The sequence below is a fragment of the Raphanus sativus genome, chromosome 8, assembly GCF_000801105.2.
Source record: "Raphanus sativus cultivar WK10039 chromosome 8, ASM80110v3, whole genome shotgun sequence".
NCBI classification, from domain to species: Eukaryota; Viridiplantae; Streptophyta; class Magnoliopsida; order Brassicales; family Brassicaceae; genus Raphanus; species Raphanus sativus.
The window spans coordinates 6,594,913-6,618,701 of NC_079518.1; the positions used below are offsets into that span (position 1 = coordinate 6,594,913).

Consider the following 23,789-nt stretch of genomic DNA (forward strand, 5'->3'; position numbering starts at 1 on the left):
TTTCCTTACGAATTTAAAATAATTGGATAAAAGTAAAATAGATAGGATCCGTATGGAAAACAATCATACACATGGCTTACCATGTGTTCTTATTTCACAAACACCATACGCACAGGCTGTTTATGAAATAAAACAAAAGAAGCTCAACATCAAGGAATAAATTAATCATTTGTATATAGCTTTGAGGGAATCGAATTATCGAAAATAAAGGTTAAGAGCATAACTTGCCAAACATTCTGAGGTACATTGGTTAACTAAATACTTCAAATAAACACATGAACCTATTTGTGACATCTGCTAGTCAAATTTAGTTTAGATTATAGATTTGAGTTTTCATTTAGGATTGGGATTACGACAAGTTCAATCTAAATATGATCATCAAGCTTTGTGCTACCTACTAGACTATCTCTAGTGCTGTGGACGATAAGGGATCCTCTAAAGCTTTTCATCACATCTCTCCAAAAACGGTGCATCAACATTCAACAACAAATACAACATACCACTCGTCCAAAGAAGCAGCTCTCAAATCGAAAAAGAGAATAATACGAATAACAAATTGTGCAAAATTCATAGAAAGACACTCACAATCCCTAAAAATTGCAAGACTGTATGCAAACAAAAGACATAAATTATAAGGAGTCCCTACCAAAATTTTTCTATAGAGTTAAACAGACAACTTGAAACAACACAAATTCTCAGAAGCTAAAAACCCTCATGGAACTTTTCTCTTCAGAATCCCAAAAAAGAACATTAGTTTTTGTCCTCCGCCTCTTGCTTGCCAGCCTCTTCCTTGGCAGGTTCTTCCTTGTTAGCCTCTTCTACAGCTGCTTCCTCTTGCTGAGCTACAGCTGCTTCCTCTTGCTGAGCTTCCTCAGAGCTTTTAATGTACAAAGACAAAACAATCCCATGTAAGAATACGCTAACACAAGTTTTTAACTTTCTGAGTACCAAGTCACACTAAGTAGAACAGGCATAGCCAATTAGGCAGAAAAAAACAAAGACAGAGCTAACAGAAGATTCAATTTGTAAGCCAAGAAAAAGTCTCATTTGACAACAACTTCAACGTGCTTTCAGCTATGAATGCATAAATGACACACCTAGGCACAGAAAAGCTAATGATATATCAGGAGAGTAGTCTCTTCTGTAACTAGTACAACAAACAATGCAGTGATGACCATAACCACAAACTAAGAGACCATAACCACAATGCATAAGCAGACAACAAGCAAGCAAAGCAAAATGAATCAAACCAAAAAGTTAACTAGTCAAAAGAAGAGACCTTTTTCTCCAACTTCCGTCAGTACGATCGTCCTTACGGCCGTTGCCAAGACCAAACCCCATCTTCCCAGGAGACCTCTCATCAGGCTTCTCAACGGCAGCAGCAGCAGCAACCTCTTTCAGCTTGACAGCCTCGAGCTTCTCATCAATCTCTTTCCAGTCCTGTCCCTTCTCAGCCAAAACCTCCTCCCTAGGCCTCGCGTTCCCGAAAGGATTCGCCCCTTTAGGTCTCTCCACAATCACAGGCCTCTCTACAACAGCAACAGCCACCGGACTCTCCGGCTTCACTTCAACAACAGCCACAGGAAGCGTTCGCGGCTGTAACACCAATCTCGGCCGTGAGCCACCACCACCACCGCCGATCGGAGCTGGCGCAGTCTCCTCTCTCCTCCTCCCCCATGTATCCGAATCAGATCCGAACTGAGAATCGCGGTTTCTAGACAAGGACTCGAAGCTCCCTCGCTTCTCGAATCTATCTCCTCCGCCTCCGTTGCTGCTGGTGGGAACGAATCTGGGCTTAGAGGAGACCCAGCTATCGGCTTCATCAGCCTTGGACTGAGACTCGAAGAACCCTCCTCCTGGGCCTCGGTCCCTCCTCTCGAATCCGTCTCCACTTGGGCCTCGATCTCTCCTCTCGAACCCGTTTCCGTTTCCACCAAAGGCCTTCTTCCCGGCCCCCCAATCATCAGTCTCATCGGCCCGAGAAGGGCCCATATCCCTGCTGGACTCCCTGTCCCTGCCGAATCCTTTCCTCTCGCCGTCTTCGGAAGCCCTAGACGAGCCCCACCTGGAGGACGAGTCTTCTCTAGGTCCGTACCCCCGGAAACCGCCTCCGGGCCTAGATCTGTCGAGCTCCTCGGCGGTGCGCTCGCGGGGACCGGTTGGGAGAGAGACGAGCTCGGCCTGAGTGAGGCGCTCCGTCTGGGGAGACGGCGCCGCCGCCGCCTTGTAGGTGGAGAATTCGGCGAGGGATAGGGTCTGGCCCTTCTTCTTCTTAGTTTTGGTGGTGGCGGCGGCGGCTAGGGAGGGGAAGTCGGAGGAGGGGACGACGGTGTGATTAGAGAGGAGGGATGATTGTTGTTGTTGTTGCTGGAGCTCGGCGGCGTCGTGCTCTTCGGCTTCGAGAGCCCAAGCGCCGGGTTTTGCCCAAACAGATGATACAGAAGCCGCCATGTTCTCTCTTCTTCTTTGCTTTTGCTTTGTGTGTGAATGAATGAAAGGTTGTGTCTTGTTTTCGTGAGAAACCCTTGGAAGCACGGATCCTTTTTATGTGGACTTTATTTTTTTTGATCCGACGGTTGTGAATTTATCAGATATAGACCGAGACAAATAAAACATTAGTTTAATTTAGGAGATTTGCGATTTATTTCCTTTTCCTGCAAGGTTTGGAAAAATAAATTTCCAATTTCATCATTCTTTTTGAGATAACCTCATTCAAAATTATATAAATAAAAATCAAAAGGAAAAATTAACATTCACACAATTATAAAAAAGAATATGAAAGGAGATTTTTTTCTCTAAAAACCCAATGTATTGTATAGAGAAAAATCTCAAAAATAATACAACTATTACAGAACTATCAAGTATACACAAAAAGTTATATTTTCCCCCCACTAGAGAGATAAGATTCTATGCCATTTGATTTGATTCGATTCGGACACCAACCTCGTTTCAGTTCAACAAAGAGACGGTCTTATTGAGGGTTTTACTTTCCTGACACTCAGGAGGACTGTACAACCTTACGAGATGCTCTTCGTTAAAGCTCTTCCCTGATTCCTGCCATCTCGCTCTACCTGAAGAAGCTTGTTCCTCTTCTCTCGTGGCATGAAGTATAACCGTTCCCGTTAGCACTGTGATGAATCCACATATCTCGGAGGCTATGCTCTCCGCGTCTTGCCCATACCAGTCCTGTAATAAACTCATATTTATTAACCCCTCTATTTTTTTTCCCTAACACATATTGTAACAGTATATATTTGCTCTCAAAATATTTACTTGTATCTACCTTAAACATAATCGCACTAGCAACAATTGTGAGGGTTGTGAACATCACATAATAGATTGGAGAAACTATTGCTGCGTTGAATGTGTCCAGCGCCTGGCCAAAAACAAAGAACAAACAAACACACATATTAAGCAAAAGTGCGTAAGACAAACATGACACAGATACAACAAGAAGTCCAAGTTCCATTCCTAACCTTGTTCAGGTATATCATTTGCGTAACGACACATATAGCTGCAACCATGAGAAAGAACCAAGTCTCTGGATACCAAACCTGGTTTACTCCCTCAAGTGTTAACTTTACTGCGATCCCTACAGCCTTTATGCTCATAACCTACTTAATCATAAAACACAACTTTAGACAAAGAGAAACGGGGAAATAGAGCTAAAAAAATGCTTTTGATTTATTCAAAAACTTACTGTGAGAGAACCCATCAATGAACAGATTCCGATATAAACAAGAACGTTGGTTTGGCCGCAGAGAGGTTCGCAGTAGAGAATCAAAGCCAGGACAATGGACATTGACGTGGCTACGTAAATTAGAAAAGCTGTTTCATAAATAAAAAAAAAGGGAACTAAGTTATGTTCCCCAGATAAACACACAATGTTCGTTTTGTGTGTGTGTGTAAGAGAAAGAGCGGGGAACCTGGTTGCATAGCTAGTGTCCAGATCGCTTGAACAGAGTTAGGAGTCTGCTCCTGAGGTGCGTGTATTACGATCATAACCGAGCCCACGATGCAGCAAACACAGCCCCAAACTCCCATTTTCTTAAGTTTCTCGTTTAACAGGAAGTGTGCCAAAACAGCACTAGTTGTGCAGGGAGGGAAAAAGAGAAGAGGTGAAGTAACGTTTAAGATAAAACAGTTCATGAGAAAGAAATAGTCATAATAACATGAACATACCTGATGATTATACTTAAAGCACCGAGAGGAGTAACTAGTACAGCGGGGGCATAAACGTAGGCTACAAAGTTTGCAATTTCTCCAAAAGTCACTGTAAAAATCCCCAACATTCAGAATGCGCATCTAGTTATAACTAAGAAAGAGAAGAGCAAATGGGTTAAGGACTCACTTGTGACCAAGCCAACCCACCAGAGTGGCTCTAACAAATAGGTATAACCTCCAATCCCTGCATCATAATCAAGCATAGTGTCATATCAATCCCAATTTATCAATCAAATGATAGAAACAATTTGCAAATTATTGGCGATGCACTTTAAGTAAGTAGAAAGATCGGTATATATTAAAATTTATATGATCTGTATATGAGAGGACACTAGAATTGAATAGAAGCTTTAACCCCCCAGACAAAATCATTACCCTATCAAATATACTAATTCAACAGCACATAAAGCCAAACAAAAGGAACAAAATAAAAAATTGCAAAAAAGAAGGGAGGACGAACGAACCAGCTCGGGTGCCATTAGCAGCAGCACGTTTGAGACCTTTCTTTTTCAAAATGAAACTGGAACCTATGAATACGCTCGACGCCACAGCTAATACCAAACCCATCTCATTGTCCGACACCATTTCTTTTTTTTTTTAATTCGATCCAAGCTTCTCTCTTTTTTTCTAATTTCTATGGAAACAACGTCAAATCGGGATCAAAGCTCCGTCCCCGGGTGTTGTTATCGGATTGTTTTTGATCAACAGAAGAAAGAACCTGCTTTGAAGAGGGAAGGGAAAGGATATGCAGGGAAGAGAGAAAAAGGACGAGGAACGAGAATCACAACCTAAAATTCGAAAAATGGGAGATAGAGAAAAAAGACCAAACGCTTTTTTGCAAATTGGCTTTGTCTTTCTCCTCCCTTCCTTCCCTCTCTACTCGAGAGAGACACGACGACAGCTCATTGGTTCAAATTAGTCGCCTTGTCGGAATATTACCTTTTCTGATTCTTTTTTTCAAATGTTCTGAGGACTACTCCAAAATGCCCATCTGGCATCTTGGTGCTCTCATTGTGTTTATCTAATTAATTAATTAAACACTGGAGTATTATACAGTATAAAATGTCTTTTTTTTTTGCTAGCTAGCTAGCATGACGAAATGGTTGTATTCACGCTTGTATGTTTGTAAGTTTACTTATTTTTTGTATAAATATCCCAATATTATTTTAAATAACAATAAGCGATATCATATTTAAAAATAATAAAATAGAAGCGGAAGTTAAAAAGGAGAATGCGTTCACACAAGCGTGTGTGGACTTCATCTGCCCTCTCCTCACATGAATTTTCTAGTTTATTGTATAGTGGGACTTCGTCTGGCCTCTTCCTCACATGAATCATATTCACCTAGTTAAAAAAAACATTAAGTCTTCTCTTGGATTCAGATATGATTTCGATTTAAATAACTAATCCATTTATTCATATGAAACTTCAAAACCACACTAGTAATTATTATATGATGTTTTCTCCACTTGGATTTGAAAATAAGTTTAGGCCGGAATTAATGGGCCGTACAGCCTTAGTTAGAAAACTTATTGTTTGTTACAATCATTCTGCAAGACCCATTACATTTACCATCTTTATATGATTAATAAAGGTTCTAGTTTCTGTGAACACAAGAAACCCAACTCACATGATTGGCTTTCTCACAATTTGCTTTCTTTTCAGTGGTATCACATATGACCAAAATTGTTCAGTCACATGATGATAAGAGAGTTGTTTAGTCTTTTTACTGAAGCACTATCACTAGTGATAGCTGTTATTTTTACCAGTAACAAAGTGTCCGACGAAATTCAGTGCACCTGACCAGAGTGTACTCACTAGTCACTACAAAGGGAAAAATGCATTACACACAATTATTTTATTTTATTTTGGGTGCTGAGGCCTATTTGTTTAGGTTCGTTAATTCAAAACTGAAATGAAAAGGGTAAAAACACAAGCTCATTCATTATTTATGGAACAAGCTACTAATTAGGGTGACATGAGACCGAACACACACCAAGCTTTCATGACTACACCAAATGAAAAGAACACAAAAGCTTTGATCAAAAAAAAAAGAACACAAAAGCAAAAGCAGAGACACACGATGAGGACCCAACACCACTCACTAGAGTACGACCACGACGCTAATTTTAAAACTGAGGATAGATCTCATGCGATCTAAGAGAGCTGACCACAGTCTGCCACAACCACAGGCTTCGACGTCTTTCCAGACGCCGATCCCACTTTCTCGATGGCCTTCACCACGTCCAACCCTTCCACCACTTGCCCGAACACCACGTGCTTACCATCAAGCCAATCGGTCTTAACAGTGCAGATGAAGAACTGAGATCCGTTGGTGTTTGGACCAGCGTTGGCCATGGAGAGGATCCCAGGACCGGTGTGCTTCCTCTCGAAATTCTCGTCGGCGAACTTTTCACCGTAGATGGACTCGCCACCCGTCCCGTTCCCGGCCGTGAAATCACCTCCCTGGCACATGAAGTTAGGGATCACGCGGTGGAAGGAAGACCCCTTGAAGTGGAGAGGCTTGCCGTTACGTCCGACTCCTTTCTCTCCGGTGCAGAGTGCTCTAAAATTTTCAGCGGTCTTGGGAGTCTTGTCCGTGTACAGCTCCATCACGATCCTTCCAGCAGGCTGGCCACCGACCGTCATGTCGAAGAAAACCTTAGGGAACGCCATTGTTGATTTGATATGATAAGAGAGCTTTGAGGAACGGAATGGTATGCTATGGATCAGTCGTGGATGAGATGAGGATGTTGCGGTGGGTTTTTATAAGCTGGGTAAAAGGAAGGGAAGCGGCGAATATCCTGAGAGAGAGAAAAGATCGTGGCCACGAGATTGTTACACGTGGAACGATCTCGACGGCTGTTATGACTTAACTGTGGTTAAGTTAAAAGTTTGACCACCGGTTAAGTAGGGTCATGCAGCAGTGAGTATCTCAGACTCGGCATATGCCCCATGGAGCTGCCGCTTCCAACGTGCCACACGTGTCTGTTACACTAACAAACCAGACGTTTCGATATCGACCTCTTAAATTACGGGCCTAAATTCAGTTTTTTTTTTTAATTGGGAAAGTATTAAAATTCTAATTTCTTAAACGTTTCAAAGTTAAACTATACAATTTAAAAAACGTTTCAAAGTTTTTTTTACCATGACTAATTACAGTTCTTAACAAACTAATGCTGAAAATTTCAGTGCGTTACAAACAAACAAAAAATAACTGTAAAGCAGTATATTACAGCACGAGTCTGTCTACTAGGCACGTGAACTCGAGAAACAGAAATATCCGGAACAGTGATTATCAGAAGCTAAGCGTAAAAAAGAGTGGTCAGCATGAGCCCAACACTACTGTTGAAGTTTTGGCTATAAAGAATAAAATATCTATTTATACATAGATAGTACATAATATGTTGATTAGCATTATAATACAGTATGTTTTTTTTTTGAACTGATTATAATACAGTATGTTGATTAACATATAGTCAATTCTCCAGTAATACCGTTGGTCACTAACTCGGATCAGGGAATCTAAAGTTCTAAACCATTACGTACCAGATTCTAACGGGGTTGGTTGGTTATTGTGAATAACAAACAACACATTCTCAATGTACCTATAGCAATCGAGGATATAGAAAGCCATTTTCTTCGGTGAATCCATAGATGGTTCCAAGTACGCATGCACTTCTGAGCTGCTCCATAGAAACAACCAAATGTAAACCCCCAAACCATTTTTTTCATCTTGTAACTAAGTTATAAAATCATCAACTAAATTGATTTTTACCTTTCACTAGCTTTTTGAAGTCTTTTGAGAAGTTATCCACATCACACTGCCAAAAATTGGATGGATCCTACAAACCTGAAGTAAACAAAGTTTCAAAAACAAAGACATCTGTCATTTGGAGCAGCAATAGGTACAGCTTCTTTACTTCATCAGGAACCACGTCTCTGTAATTATCACAAAGCTCAGCAAAAACAAAAAGAAAAACACACCCTTCTTGTCCTCTTAGTTATCATACGTACCTATATAGCGTGTAAAATCTCCGGCTCTGGAAGCTCAGGGAAATGAGAAAAGATCTACATATCCCATTTCCTCCGCCAGTTTAACGACACCCTCTGCTTGTAAACAAAGAAAATTCAACAACAGATAAGCCACTTTATAAATTTGTACCCCAACCGAGTCCGTAAAGTGTGATTGAGGAATAGATCCATATGTTGCTCAATCACACTTTTCATCAAGTAGACATGACTATATCTGTTAAGACATTTGAAACACAATCATGACTTACATGCATGGGTGAGAATACGCTTTGTACATTTAATTTGGCGCTCCATTAAAAATAAAGCAATGTCTTCAACAATAGCATTGAAACAGAAGGTCTGTTTGATCGAAAAAAAAAACAGAAGGAGCGTAAAAGTGTTAGCAAGAACACTGACCTTGTTCGTTCGGTAAAATTTCAAAAGGAAGCTGTAAGCAACTATCCACGTCAAGGAATTCTTGGGCTACCGAGTCGGTTGGTCCATGTTCTTGCTCCATTTATCTGAATTTCCACGAGAATGTATAATTGGATTTCATCTAGACTCTGTCCAAAATTTAGAAAGATAAATTATATACTTTCTTCACATACAGAAGTCCGCATGACTTATCTAATCAATGCTATTTATATCGACGTGGAAATCAATCAATTGAGCAATAATTCGAAAGTCCGACACAGGTAATTTTCTTTGGAGTTTAATAGAAAAGGCACTAACCAAATCAGAGCTGATTATAAGCGGGGCTTAATCACCAATAGCTGCTCCTTAATCTTGACTACCTCCAATCCAAAGCATCTTTTGATTTCCCAGTTGGTGAATTCACTCTACTGGTCCCTGAATCCTATCTCTATAAAAAGCCTAATGTTTCTCTTAGTGCCACTTCATCTTTAAGTCACTCGATTATTTTTCTTATTATGGTTACTGGCCTGCCAAGCTAACCTTAATTTTTTTGCATGGAAACAATACTAATTACAATTTAGCAAAAAAAAAACAATACTAATTACATATATAGTTGTTTTAAATTACTACATTGATCATCCTAGAAGCATCTTCATTGATGTAATAATTAACATAAAAGTTTCAATAAAATAATATATTATTATAATATTATAATAGCATGAGTGTAAGAGAAAATTGAACACAAATTTTTATCATGTTTTCTCATGAGTACTCTTGGTTTTTTATTTTTTTTTCTTCCATACTTATCTGGAGGTGCTCTAGGATCGTGATGATCATCTCATAACAAAGAAGAAAGGAGTTATCATTACCATTATTTTTTTTTGAGAAAATCATTACCATATTATTCCTGGAAGAGATGAACAAACAGTCTACACATAAAACTCAGAGAGAAATTAAGTAGACAAAAGATGAAAGTCGCAAAACAAACCAAATTTCAAACATGCAGGATAATATTTTTTTTAAAAAGCAACACGTTGATTACATACAAGTATACGTATTAAACTCTCAAGGGTGAGTCGGCAACGGAGGCCATTTGCCGAACTTGGGATGGTGAATGTATTTAGGAGGAAGAGGCGGAAACTTTGGAAGTGGTGGAAGTGGCGGACATGGCTTCTTCGGAATCACCACCGGTGGCACGTAGATTGGTACCGGCGGAGGACACGGCTTCTTTGGGATCACCGGTGGAACGTAGATTGGTGGATGCTCTATCTTCGGTGGCGGCTTGTAGACCGTAACCGGCGGTGGAGGATCGATCTTCGGCGCTTTGGGTGGGCACGGCTTCTTCGGGATCACCGGGGGCACGTAGATTGGTGGATGCTCTATCTTCGGTGGTGGCTTGTAGACCGGTACTGGTGGTGGAAGCTCGACCTTTGGTGTTTTGGGCGGGCACGGCTTCTTTGGTGGCTTGTGGACTGGAACCGGTGGTGGATCAACTTTATTAGGCGGCTTGGGCGGGCAAGGCTTCTTAGTCGGTGGTTTGTGAACTGGCACTGGAGGTGGAAGCTCGATCTTTGGTGATTTAGGCGGGCATGGCTTTTTGGGGATTGTTGGTGGCTTGTATACCGGTACCGGAGGTGGGTGCTCTACCTTTGGAGGTGGCTTGTAAACCGGAACTGGAGGTGGGTGTTCTACCTTTGGAGGTGGCTTATAAACCGGAACTGGAGGTGGGTGCTCTACCTTTGGAGGTGGCTTGTAAACCGGAACTGGAGGTGGGGGCTCTACCTTTGGTGGTGGGTCATGAACCGGGACAGGTGGTGGAAGCTCTACCTTTGGTGGTGGCTCGTGAACCGGGACAGGTGGTGGAAGCTCCACCTTTGGTGGTGGCTCGTAAACTGGAACCGGAGGTGGTGGGCAAGGTTTAGGAAAAGGAGGAAGCTCCAAAGGTGGAGGTAAAGGGAAATGATGATCAAATCCCTTAAAGGGAGGGAACTTAGGCATAGGCCAAAAGAATTTGGAAACACAAAGTTCAGGTGAAAACTTGAGAGTTTGTTTGAGACCCAAAACGTGTTTGTCTCCAGTTTTGTATAGAAACACAATCTTGTTGGAGTCAAGGCCGTCATGAGCCGGGCAAGGTGTTCCCGCAGCGCTGTGAAGCTGAGCATAACACTCCTGCTTTAAAGCTCCATCCTCGGAGACAATGTCATGAGTAGGAACTTTCAGACCGAACTTTCCTTCTTCATCAATGTTTCCAGAAGCTTTTGTAACAAAATGCCCTTTATTCACCTTACAATCAATCGTCACTCGGAGTCCTTTGACAAGTAACAAACACACACAATGGTCAAATAACCAGAAAAATATGACACTAGATAGTACAAAATGTTATGACTAATGTGGTATACCTGAGAATGCATGGGGGGTTTTGATCTTGCTCTCGGCGTTACCAACAACTTCGACGACGCGAGCCAGAGATAGAGTAGCGGAAAAGACAACGGACAAGAGGAGGAGGAGGCATGGAACCGAACCTCGAGGTTCGGGTAAGATCCTCATTGGGATTCTCACCCTCTGAGATTTCTGACACACTACGTACGTACACTTTCCTTTCCGGAAAATGTAGTTTATAAGAAAGAAAGTATGTGTTAATATAGTTGAGTATTAGTGGAGAAGATGATATGATTATAGCGAGACTCTCTCTCGTTTATATAATGGTCTTATCATAGCATTTTTCAAAAGTGGATTTTGATTATTATTTCTTTAAACTTTCTTATTTTATTTTTTACCAACAATAATTGGGACTCGGTGGTTTCTTTTATTTAGTGGTATCATTTATTTTAAATAATGCCATGGTCCTTCTTATCGTTGTAATTTCCGTCTACGGCAATAATTCATGGAGAAATTTCATAACTACACTTTGTGTGGTACCACAATTCAATAATATCATTGATAAAAGGACATTTTCATAAATACACTTTTCATTAATGTGTAAAAGACAAAATTAACTTTTCCTTATCTCTCTCTCCCTCTGAAGATCCATCATCTCTTCTTCGTCGCCTCTCTCCGATGAAGTCGTCTCTCTTAAGCAGTCGGTGACAGAAGAGTTACAGAGATCCATCATCGTTTCTATTGAGATCCGCCGTCTCCGTCATCCGTCGTCTCCGTCAAGATCCATCGTCTCCGTAATCCGTCGTCTCTGTCGAGATCCATCATCACTCTCTCTCTCTCAGCTGACGACAAGAGACTACGAGAATCACGATTAAAATCTCAAATATGTTGGCTCCTCACCACGATTGACACTGGTATGTTTCTAATTTGTATACTTTTTGTTTGATTCAAGTAATTTTTTGAATTTGTTCTTTCTGATATAAAAAAAATCAGAAAATTTGGTTTAGAGCATGTCGATCTATTAGGGAAAGAGTTTCAATAGTAAACATTGAGCTTTCGAAAAATTATAAACCTTTATAAATCTGGGTTCAAGTAATATTAGAATTTTTCGTTCCTCTGTTATCCAAAAAAACAAATAAGGTTGATTTGATTTAGACTTATCGTTTGAATAGTTCTGGTTAGGAGAAAGATTTTTGGATAGTGAACATTGCATTTCAAAGAATTATAACCTCTTATAAATCTTGATTTTATGATATTGTCAATAGTACAACTTAATGCTTAATGATATTACGATGACATTGTTTTCTCCATAGCTTTGAAAGCATATACTGAGATGCATGACTTAGATAACGGGAAGAAGATACACTGCGACATCGTTAAGGCGCCAGACTTTGATAATATTGTGTTGACAGGTCTTGTAGATATGTATGCTAAGTGTGGAGAGATCGAGAGTTGTTGTAGAGTGTTTGATGGTATTGCCCTTAGGAATGTAGTTTTCTGGACTTCGATGATTGCTGGGTATGTGAAAATGGCTTAAAAATGTGAAAATGGCTTAAACAAATGGCGTATAGAACATTATATCTTCTCTCTCTTTACATGACATCTTTTGATGAACAAGTTACTTCATTCTCTCTACATGCTGAAACAAGCTTCGTCTCACAATCAGACTTTACTGGTGTGCTCAGCTACAATTATCAAGCATCTCCCGTGTCTGAACGTTCATGTCCTTGGAGTTTCCAAGCCAACTTAAAAGTCTTTTCTACAAAAGTAAGTAGAACACATTGGTCTTCAACATTTAGCATATTTGTTTAACTGATTTGATGTTTGCAGAAGAATAAAAGATATGTTTATGCTCATCATACTACCTTTGGAGATCTTCTAGGCTCATCTCACATCGTAGATGACATGGAAAACCCGAGTAGGTTCTCTGAAGAAATCTTGAGATGCATATCTTCAATGTATATCACACTCTCCGGCAGAGCAAGAACCAGTTCTTGTATTCAGGCTTCACCTTCATCCAAAACCAGATTTGATAGCTGGAACCCATGCCTTGGGGATATCAAAGAAGCAAACGCTCCACGTGGTGTTGTAATAGAGTCTCTGAAACTTCACCTGGATGATAGTTGTTTCAATAATTTATAAGTCTTTATAATTTATATAGCTAATTTATAAATCTTTATAAAATAAGTTATAAACTCTTAGAAATTGGTTTATGAATCCGGATAAATGACTTATAAGGTTTTATAAATCATTTAATTGTTTCTTTTAAATTTAAATTACCCAAGAGATCATATGTGCAGTTTCAAGCTATTGTTTACTTGAAATCAAACTCGTTTATAGTTAGTTACACAATACATATACATAAAAAAAGAGAGGGAGGGAGATTGACAGAAGCATTATAATTGTTTATAAATAATTTATAATTGTTTATTATCATTAGTGGATAGATAAAATCATAAGCTTTAAGATGTTCTTATAACTAACTGATTAATATTTATAATTAATGTATAACCTCTTATAGAAATATTTATAAATTCTTAGAATTTTCACGTAAAATATTTATACAAAAATTTATAAATGATTTTTTAAGTTAGAAAATGTTTTATAAAACCTTATAAACTCTTTTTTTTCTTACTAAAAACCTATTGGAGTAAAAGTTATAACGATTCTCATTTTATAAACCCTTATGAATCAATTTATAAGGTTTTTATACATTAACTTAGAAACCTTAATAAATTAGTTGTATAGGTTTATAAATCAACTAAAAGATTCTATAACCATTTAGAAATCCTTATAAAACAATTTATAATGGTTTGTATAATAATTTATAAAGGTTTATAAGGGTATGTAAATAATTTAGAAGGGTCTATAAAAATAATTTGTAAAGATTAAACACCATTATAAAGGATTATAAAACAATTTATAAGGGTATGTAAAATATCTGAAGCGGTGGAGACTTACTTGTTATCCGCATGTGCCTCAGAATCTGCCACGTATCATCATCTCCTTACAAAGCCTGCACGTGTTCTTTAGTTTTATGAATTTAATCTTGTGTATCAAAGTTTTATGAACTTGACATAACTAATTATAATCTATACATTTCCATTTGTACCATTAAAAAATGAAATCAATAATCTCTATACAATATTTTTTATGTCCTTATGAAAATGTAAAAGGGGTTCTAAATACCTAAAGGGCACTGGTATAGACAATATTGTTTCGCACAATTAAAGAGAGTGGGTACATATATTTTTGCAATATAAAAACACAAAACTAGTGACTGTATCAAAGTAAATAACAAAACCTTATAAATAAAGCATGACCAAAGAATTAACCTCAAAAATTGTTACACAAAAATGAAGAAGTCCTCCACTTTCTTTATGTTTGCTCATAAAGGAGGCCACTTGGAGATTATTCCTGATAAAAACTGGAAGAACCTCTTATATAACAAAGAACCTCTTTTGTGTATTATTTATAAACTCTTATTAAATGTATCCATTAATAAGAGTTTATAAATATTTATAAATTGCAGCATACACAAGATAACGATTGATGTAGCTTCATCGGCCAAAAAATGATTTCCTGTAACAATACCCTTTCTAGTTGATCTCAATGTAAAAGTGAACATATGTTTCATCGCTTTGCTTCTTTCTAGCATATTTGGTGAAAGAGCCATGTCACCACCCTTTTGTTGTGCTTCCAAATCAAGGAGGATCTGATCAAAGGCATGCTGTATAAACACAGAGAAATACTTAACTTCAATTGGAAGAATCTGCAAAATAACAAGCTTTAAGCACAAGTTCACAAGAACATCTCCTCAGCTATGTTGGTTTCGCATTTTGCAGAATCAGAAAAAATGATTTGCTTGTTCTTGGAAGAAACTTTGGAATGACCCAGAATTTTTTGTGATGTCATTGAGAGCATTACGAGCACCTCCAAGTTTCTTCTTCTGACCAATCACATATCACTTTTAACAGAAGCATCAGTAACATCAGTCTTTGAAAATAACAAACAAGCAAATTCTTGTTTCAAAGAATCTATCAACTGTTTAAGCATATGATTACACATAGGTGAGGATATCCTCCATTCTCTTGAAGTTTGATCAGATATGTGGTTACTTTAACGAATCTTGTTTGACACAATCAATTGTCATATTTGTATTCTTTTCTGAAACATAAAAAAGCATAATGGTGATAGTCAATCTTTATATACACAGCTATATTGGGGGATAAAATTATATGTGATAATGACCCTCCATATACACAATTGTTTTATAATTAAGGTCTTATAGATGTAAAATCTAAGGAATTACTACTTCCAACAATAAGCAAATCATGAGTACTACATACTACCTTGTAAAATAACTGAGAACTCTTATATACAAAAATGTTAGCACTATGTTCTTTATCGATAAATTTGTAAGGTCTTATAAATTTGAGATTTGAAAACTTCATACGAAAAACTTTGTCTCCCTTCCCAGAAATTGATCGATTTTGAGAAATCAAGCTAAAATTACAAAAGGAGACGAAAATCACCATCTATTACCCTTTCACCTTTGTTATGCGTTCAAGGTGAGAAATCCTCTTGTTTTGTTTGTTTGAGCTCGTCAGACATATGCTTCGTCAAATCTCGTCGGAATCGTTGAATCTTGTCGGCAAAAGTGTCAGAATCGTCGAAACTCGCCGGGAAGTCGCCAGATCTCGCTCGCCGGGAAGTCGCCAGATCTCGCTCGCCGAGAAGTCGCCAGATCTCGCTCGCCGCCGGAGATCTCGTCGTCAGAATGCTCGGAGAGCTCGTCGGAGAGATCATCGGAGAGCTCGTCGGAGAGATCATGGGAGAGCTCGTCAGGTTCGTATTCAGTCTCATATTCAGTCTCGTTTGATTGGATTTGGAGAGCTGTGGGAGAGAATACACCAAGGGGTATAACAGTCATTTTCTTATTTAGTTTTTAGTGGTAAAGTTGGTTAGTGTATTTTTGAAAAGTGGTATCATAAAAGTGGTATTAGTGGCAATTCCCCATAATTCATCATACTTTTTCATGCAGGGTGGTTGAAACAATTTGACTTATCTATTTATTTATTTATTTTTATATGAAAATGCATTCATATTACTATTACCTTTTTGTTTCCATAACCAACGTTATTGCACGAGACATACTGTAGAGCTTCGATCACATGAACCTTTTGATCTATAAGTATGGTGTTTTAATTTTTTTCCTTCGTGATACAGCCAATGGCAAAATCTAATGCATGTATACATTGTAACTTTTCCTTCACTTTTTGTTACACACACACGACATGATTTCTTCAAAAACATGAAATGGATTAATGAGTGCGTATATACGTGCAACCAACCCAAATTGAAGCGAGCCACTTTATGGTTAGAAGAGAAACTTTTATATTTATGGGAAAAATAGTCACACTTCTTGTGCTACTTGTACCTGCCCCTTCTTTGTGACTAAACCAGTGTACCATGTAATAAATCAATACCTTTAGACATTGTTTGTGAAGTTATTTGTCATATATCATCGTAACATGGATTTAAAAATGATGACATGTCATAATAACAATAACAACAGTGATTAAAACTAATTGTGACATGAAAATTTACATTTACTATTGACTTATAATTTTGATAATTTTTAAAAACATGATAATAACACATATATAGGATGATCACTGATATAAAAATAAATAATATAATAATAGAAATATAAATATGTAATATTTCAATTTTTGAAATCTTAATTGATTCGAATTTTGTAATTATATATATAGCTTTATTACTAAAAGTATTCTTCAAAAATTTATGCTATTTTTAATTGTAATTTTATAATTCCAATATCATTAGTTTCTTTTTAATATCTATAGAATTTAAATATATTATTTAGTTTTATGTTTTGGTAATTATATATTTTAAAAAAATATCTTTTATTTTATAAATTTCGATTGAATACATTTCAACCAAAAGAAATAGATAAAAAATATTTTCAAGATTACACTTTTAAATATATACTTATGTATTGTTGAATATAAATTTAAATTAAAAACATTTAAATTTTATCTTAGTTTGACATATAATTAAATTAAAATTTAAAACTAAATTTTGTAATCAATTAATAAACTATAAAACTTAACAAATATATTTTAAATATAATTTTTTAGTATTTTATTATTTTTTTGTGTATGGTGCAAAAGAACACCTAGGGTGAGATATACTAGCGACTTTGGTTAGAGAAGATACTTGATTTACTAGCATTTAATTAGATGGGAGAGGGAAGTTAATTTTTTGTCATCAATCTTTCGTATTCGAAGTCGACAAGGCCCACCATCCTTCAATCAAACTTAGCCAGCTCAAAGCCTACTATTTGTTTTTCTTGTTGGAAAATTGAAGTCTGTGTAAACACTTGCATATGAATCTAGGTTTCGTCAGATTGAAAAGCAGAGTCGGAAAACCACTTAAGAGTGACCAACGCTTTGAAAATGATGTTTGGGGTTTTTGTTTGTCGGCTTTGCTATGGTTTTGATTAGTTGATCTTAACCGGGTCTGAACCGAAGCATTCGAACAAAAGATGAGCAAGATAAAATTTTCCCCGGAATATTTTTGTAGGAATACCGAATACGAAACTTATCAATGCAGATAGTAAATTTTATTATATTGCATGGTTAGTAGATTTATATATTAGAGATATCATTATGAATCACTGCCATATTAAATCTCTACCTACTCAACTACGCCCATTAATATGGTGGCTTTGGACAGTTGGACAATAAGAGGTTCAAGTCGAAAGAGAGTATAATATCAATCTTCCGGTGTAATGTCTGCAGATTAATTAAATACTTGTTCTCTGAACATTATCACCAGTAAGGCCCATTTTTAATGTAAGAACATGTAATAAATAGCATTATTATGTAGATTGCTGAGTTTAATCGATTGGGTGCAGCATAAGCGACTATGCTTCCATAGAGCTGTACTTGTAAAAGTTCGTTAACAGTTTTAAAATTGTATGATATAGAACTAAAATATGTTGTATATTCAATTTATATAGGCATACAAATATTCCAGTTTCCGTTTAAGCTATCAGCGCCATACAAAATTATATTTATTTAGATACTTTTGGAAGTATGTCAACACTAATGTCGCTCTAAATAAAAAAACTAAGGGACGGTGAGAAGATTTATCAATGGAATTTAGAAATAATGGTGTATATATACGGTTTGGACAAAAGAATGGTATATATACAAGAAAGATACACCCTAACCTAAGCAGCAGCGCAATAAATGTGTGTTGACAACAAAAAAGTAGTGGCAACCAAGGATTTAGTCTCACATGGTGTGATTTTGTGATATTTAGTTTTATTAGGTGAAATGTGATAAATACGTGAACTGTATATGGTTCCACATTGATTGAGCAATTGAAAATGGTTTTATAAAATATGAGAGATATATAAGAAAATATCCAGATCTGGATGTTGACATGTTCTCTGAGCAAACAACTACATTGTTCTCTGAGCAAACAACTACATTGTTCTCACACATATTATATGTCGAATGTGAAGGACCAGTGGACCAAGACACTCTTACTAGTAGAAGTAAACACAAAGGTTGATGCCGAGAGCAAGTGTACGGATGGTTTGAGACAAATGAAACAATGCTGAGACAAAATCTTCGACAGCTTCTGAATGGGGTTTCTGACTAATTCATACCCAAATTGAAGCTAATACGATTTGAGTCCGCTACAACTATGGCCCAAATAATGGACTCAATTACGGCCCATTAAGGTTAAAGAAACTTTAAAATCACAAGTCAACTAGAACATCTCTCATTCTGCTTCGCATTAAAAGTTAACCTTTCTTCTCACTTTACCGAGAAAATCTCAGAAAAAAAAGCGAAAAAGTCGAAGAATTTGAGCATGAAGGCCGTGAAAAGTCCGATCCACACGGTGTGGTCATGGGTGAGGAGGCAACCACCGAAGGTGAAGGCTTTTCTCGCGGTGGTCACAGGCATGGCGGCTTTGGTTCTGCTGAGATTCATTGTTCACGATCACGACAATCTCTTCGTCGCCGCCGAAGCTGTTCACTCCATCGGGATCTGCGTTCTCATCTACAAACTCATGAAAGAAAAAACCTGCGCTGGTAATAAAAATCCAAACTTTCTCGTTTAGCCGTGTGTTTTCGACATCCCAATTTTTAGGGTTTTTTTTTAGAATTAGCTTTTTGTGGAATCATCATCTGTTGAGCTGAGAGATTTAGGGGTTTTAGGATTAGATTCTAATTCGAAGGTTTTTAGGCAAACCCACATCGAAAAGTGTATACCTTTGCTTGACTTTTTGTGTGTTAATTTTCTGCAGGATTGTCACTGAAATCTCAGGAGCTCACGGCGATATTTCTAGCTGTGAGGCTGTATTGCAGCTTTGTGATGGAATATGATATACACACCGTTCTGGATCTGGCTACTCTGGGAACAACTCTCTGGGTTATTTTTATGATCCGGTTTAAGTTGAAGGCTAGTTACATGGAGGACAAAGACAACTTCGCTCTCTATTACGTGGTAAGTCAATAAGAGTTTTTGGTACCATTGATGTCCAGTTATACAAAGCAGCTTTGTTGTTGGTTAAGCTTTACGTTGTAAGGGTGGGGGCAATGACTATACACTTGGTTTTAATTTTTGTTGCAGCTTGTGCCGTGTGTTGTGCTGGCTGTGTTGATCCATCCATCGACCTCTCACAACATATTAAACAGGATTTCGTGGGCATTGTGTGTATACCTTGAAGCTGTTTCAGTACTGCCTCAGCTGCGAGTGATGCAGAACACAAAGGTCACAGACTTTATTTCACAGTGGGAAATTTGAGAACTGACCTAGACGTATTGGTTTTACTCTCTAATAATCTGAATCTATTTTTTTGGCTGTTGTTTTCAGATTGTTGAACCCTTCACGGCGCATTATGTATTTGCACTTGGAGTAGCAAGGTTCCTTAGCTGTGCCCATTGGGTTTTACAGGTTAGTTTTCTAATTTCTGATATCGATACATTGAAAGTCAGGTTTTGGATGCTGAAAAGTAGCCTAATCCACGATGTTGTATGTGTTAAAAAAAAAACAGGTTGTGGACACGAGGGGAAGATTGCTTGTAGCATTAGGTTATGGATTGTGGCCATCGATGGTTCTCATCTCAGAAATTGTTCAAACTTTCATCCTTGCAGATTTCTGTTACTACTACGTCAAAAGGTACCGTTTAGTCTTTCACTTCCACTCTATACGAACTCATTTGTTGCCCTGTATAGCTCAAAAGATCCATGATTTTATCTTGTGCAGCGTTTTTGGGGGTCAGCTTGTTCTCAGGCTTCCGTCTGGAGTAGTATAAGTTACTCTCAGTCATGTAATACGGAAAGAGACGGCTCAAAATTTTTCTCTACATTTGATCTTAACGTTTGTGTCTGAGATGACTTGGTAACGAATTAGTTTCACCGTGTTGTATATTTTGTTGACTATTGACTGGTGTTTCCATGTCTTTCCGGTTGCTTTTACTTCCTTGCATACGATAATGATAATGGATAAAAAAGCAAATAACGAACCTTACAACAAGCTATTTTAATCCGAGTACACTGGGAAGAGAAAACGTCTGAAAAATTTGAAGTTTTATTATTAAAAATCACGGGAAATGAGTGAGACTGCAAATGATGTTGGAATGCATTTTTAAGGAATCACGGTTGGTTTATAAAAAGGAGCACAAGTACAGAGTTAGAGGTCTGAAAGGGTTTTCCCATGGATGAAGTTGATCACTTTAGTGGCAGTTTCCTCTAGCGCAGAGGTCACCATTGCCAAGTTCTGTAAGAATTCCTCTGCAGCCGGTTTGTCTCCGTCTATCAGATCCGTCACTGCTTTTAAGAAGATTACTGGTACCTTCAGAAGCTCAGCAACGTAGGCCACAGCAGCACCCTGCAAAACCCCAGAGACACAATGATTTTCAGCTTATGTTTGTTCTCTTTGCTAGATTCAGTAATTTGGAGAGAGCTGTTAAGATCACATTTACCTCCATGTCCTTTAGCGTAGCATCATTGGAAATGATCAGTGACTCATCTTGTGTGGACATATCCAAAGAGTCACCAGTAGACAACCTGCCAATCTGATAAAACACTCAAAATCTTATTAATAGTACTTTTGATATTGTGAAACGTTTTTGAGTAACCTTTAAATTGAGTTCCTTGAGGAGATTGGGGGTTGAGAAGGCCTGACGAAGACCAACTCCATACAGATCAAACATCTGCAAAACAAAGATAAACAAAACAATCTCTCAGCAACTTGCCAGATAGAATGAAAAAAGGATAGAAGAAAAAAAATAAAGAGAGGAAGAAGAAGGCAGCTACCGGGATAGGTATTCTTCTATCATGAAAGACAACATCAGATACAAGGAATACATCTCCTATGTTGGCTCCTTTAACCTGAGCATGTTCAGTCAATCAGCACTTTAGTTACATAAAAATAGAGGTACGCTCAACCATGGCATTCTCACAAAGCACACACAGAGAGGAAGTGATTCCTTGGCAAGAGAAAGAAGGAAATGAACCTTAAAGGCACCGCAGGTTCCAGCATTGATGAGAATGTCAGGTTGTAAAGCTTGGATAGAAGCAAAGGTAATGAGAGAAGCTGGAACAGTTCCAACACTATCAATCCCTGCAGTCAAACCTTGGTATTGTCAGCAGTATAACAACATATACTTGTAGTAGCATAAAATGAAAAATAAATTGCATATTCCTTTTCGCTTCTACAGCTCATTAGATCAAACATCAACAAGCTCATACACCACTATAGATAATGCACAGCCACAGTCTACAAAACTAAATTCCCAAATTTCACTAGCAATTAGTATGTCTTTGAGAGTCTTTCATAAACTTGCCTAGAGCAGCATCTTTTCCGGGGCAGACAACATAGATCCGAAGATCTTTGTGCAGCCCTTGATAGAGAACCCAGGGCAATCCTTTCCCAAGCCTGTCACAAGAACCATCAAAAGATAAGGACTTTCTTTAGGTTTAAAGTTACTGATTAGCGGAGAATCAAAAGGAGTGGTGGGGGAGGGGTCTTAACGGAGAATCAGAAGTTTCGGAGAGTCCGAACTTGTTGACCAAAGGTTGAGCCTCCGCTTGCATAGCTGGTAATATCAGAATAAAACACACATAAGTAAGAAGGAGATGAAAATCGATTGATCGGTTCTGTTGAAAGAGGAGCAAAAAGTACCGATGACGAAGACGACTGTGGAGATGGGTCGATGACTCTCCGATTCAACTTTCTCCATGTCACCATCTCCATGAGGACCCATACTTCTCTCGATTCCTCTTTGGCTCTTCACTCGTTCGATTTCCAGAAAGACGACAATACAGAAAAATCAATTGGGCAAATGAAGAAACGGCACAGCGAATAAGGAAGGACCTCTTTTGCGTTTTAGTTTTACCACGAAGCGAATAAAGACCGGACCCGACCCCTCTCATGGTTGGAAACAATTACTTATTTACTGTGTGCTACTTAATATTCAAAAATAATTTCCTTTTAATTGATTAACAGCTTGTAAAGTTTAGCAAACAACTAGAATTTTGTTTTCCTATCTCAATCCATTTTGTAGCTTTACACAATTTGCTATTTGTAATCACTTTCTAATCCAAATGTGGTTGAAACAGAAAACCATTCAAGACTAAACATCCTATTCCTATCTATCATTACAAATCTAAACATTTCTTTTGTGTTTACAATTTTAAAAATATGATAAGTTACATCTACTACTAGTAATGCTAACACAAATTCACTTGAAGATTATTTGTGATTTCATTTTAAAGTTTTTTTTATATATATACACAGTTTCTATTAGTAAGCACATAACATGAAACACACATGCTCATACACGAAACTACAAACAATAGGAAAGTCTAAAAATATTTAACAGGTTTATTACCATTGTGTTTACTAATACGTTTAGTTAATGCCTATGACCAAAATCATTCCGTCATATGACTTGCGTTTGTCATCATTTCATGTATTTTATTCTTGTTATGGACTGTTCAGTGAACCACTTTCTCCATATATCTCTTGAATCTTTCCAAGAATCTCTCCTGCTTCTATCCTCTTCATCAATACAAGAATCGACGATTTGGTTCTATGATGTCGCTCATTGCCTGAAACAAGAACTTGGTTTCTTAGACAAGGTCACTCTAATCTCTAGCAACTTATAACATCAAAACACGAACTTGAACAAATATGATTCAGTTGTTAGTGCTTTTATATGTATTATATTTATTGGAGCCGCAATCTCGGTGGGTTTATAAACAAATTAATGAAAATAGTATAATCCTAAAATATCAATCTCTTTATAAATGGGTTTAGTTATAATGCTTCTTCTTTGGAGATAGTGATGAAAAAATTCAAATTATAAGTCCAACACTGAGTTGTATTATGGGTGAATATGTCTATAACCGAAATTTCCATTACTAATTGATGAATGATTAGATTTAAGTTGAAAACTAATTCCAAAGAAAAACAAAATGCACAAAATCAGCTCTAAAATTGTGTTGTTTGCTGCATATTGCAATATATCTTGGAAATTCCTCTTAAATCACCACTAAATCTCTATGATAAGTCATCTAATCACCATGTATTAGTATTTACTAGTCTATGAAGAAGTGATGAAATTATTTACCCAATGGTAAACTAATGCTTGGAAAACCAATTGACCGTAGAAGCTACCGATGAACAAACTTTGGAAGAAATTCAAGT

The 23,789-nt window shown here is 37.5% G+C and overlaps 6 protein-coding genes across 6 annotated transcripts; 1 reads left to right on the plus strand and 5 right to left on the minus strand.

Annotated features, from left to right (window-relative positions):
- Window positions 1-527: 527 nt before the first annotated feature.
- On the minus strand, window positions 528-2,573 carry LOC108822798 (eukaryotic translation initiation factor 4B3). The gene is made up of 2 exons (XM_018595961.2): window positions 1,280-2,573; window positions 528-877 (listed from the first exon to the last, which is right to left on the minus strand). Exons 1-2 carry the CDS (start codon window positions 2,449-2,451, stop codon window positions 751-753), a joined length of 1,299 nt encoding a protein of 432 aa, XP_018451463.2. The 5' UTR covers window positions 2,452-2,573; the 3' UTR covers window positions 528-750.
- Window positions 2,574-2,711: 138 nt separating this feature from the next.
- LOC108818948 (probable magnesium transporter NIPA7) lies at window positions 2,712-5,174 on the minus strand. Its single transcript, XM_018591912.2, has 8 exons — window positions 4,689-5,174; window positions 4,352-4,408; window positions 4,183-4,273; window positions 3,927-4,087; window positions 3,701-3,828; window positions 3,477-3,614; window positions 3,284-3,376; window positions 2,712-3,186 (listed from the first exon to the last, which is right to left on the minus strand). The coding sequence occupies exons 1-8, from the start codon at window positions 4,807-4,809 to the stop codon at window positions 2,950-2,952; spliced, it is 1,026 nt and encodes a 341-aa protein (XP_018447414.1). The 5' UTR covers window positions 4,810-5,174; the 3' UTR covers window positions 2,712-2,949.
- Window positions 5,175-6,147: 973 nt separating this feature from the next.
- LOC108822373 (peptidyl-prolyl cis-trans isomerase CYP18-3) lies at window positions 6,148-6,974 on the minus strand. The gene has a single exon (XM_018595430.2). It carries the CDS (start codon window positions 6,898-6,900, stop codon window positions 6,382-6,384), a length of 519 nt encoding a protein of 172 aa, XP_018450932.1. The 5' UTR covers window positions 6,901-6,974; the 3' UTR covers window positions 6,148-6,381.
- A 2,519-nt stretch (window positions 6,975-9,493) lies between these two features.
- Window positions 9,494-11,326, minus strand: LOC130498665 (proline-rich protein 4-like). The gene is made up of 2 exons (XM_056992213.1): window positions 11,052-11,326; window positions 9,494-10,961 (listed from the first exon to the last, which is right to left on the minus strand). Exons 1-2 carry the CDS (start codon window positions 11,197-11,199, stop codon window positions 9,718-9,720), a joined length of 1,392 nt encoding a protein of 463 aa, XP_056848193.1. The 5' UTR covers window positions 11,200-11,326; the 3' UTR covers window positions 9,494-9,717.
- Window positions 11,327-18,843: 7,517 nt separating this feature from the next.
- LOC130494748 (uncharacterized) lies at window positions 18,844-20,538 on the plus strand. The gene is made up of 6 exons (XM_056992716.1): window positions 18,844-19,165; window positions 19,381-19,580; window positions 19,707-19,847; window positions 19,950-20,030; window positions 20,131-20,255; window positions 20,343-20,538. Exons 1-6 carry the CDS (start codon window positions 18,943-18,945, stop codon window positions 20,389-20,391), a joined length of 819 nt encoding a protein of 272 aa, XP_056848696.1. The 5' UTR covers window positions 18,844-18,942; the 3' UTR covers window positions 20,392-20,538.
- A 108-nt stretch (window positions 20,539-20,646) lies between these two features.
- On the minus strand, window positions 20,647-22,485 carry LOC130498902 (5'-methylthioadenosine nucleosidase). The gene is made up of 8 exons (XM_056992717.1): window positions 22,263-22,485; window positions 22,113-22,176; window positions 21,925-22,016; window positions 21,595-21,701; window positions 21,395-21,469; window positions 21,217-21,291; window positions 21,061-21,153; window positions 20,647-20,966 (listed from the first exon to the last, which is right to left on the minus strand). The coding sequence occupies exons 1-8, from the start codon at window positions 22,342-22,344 to the stop codon at window positions 20,769-20,771; spliced, it is 786 nt and encodes a 261-aa protein (XP_056848697.1). The 5' UTR covers window positions 22,345-22,485; the 3' UTR covers window positions 20,647-20,768.
- Window positions 22,486-23,789: the final 1,304 nt, after the last annotated feature.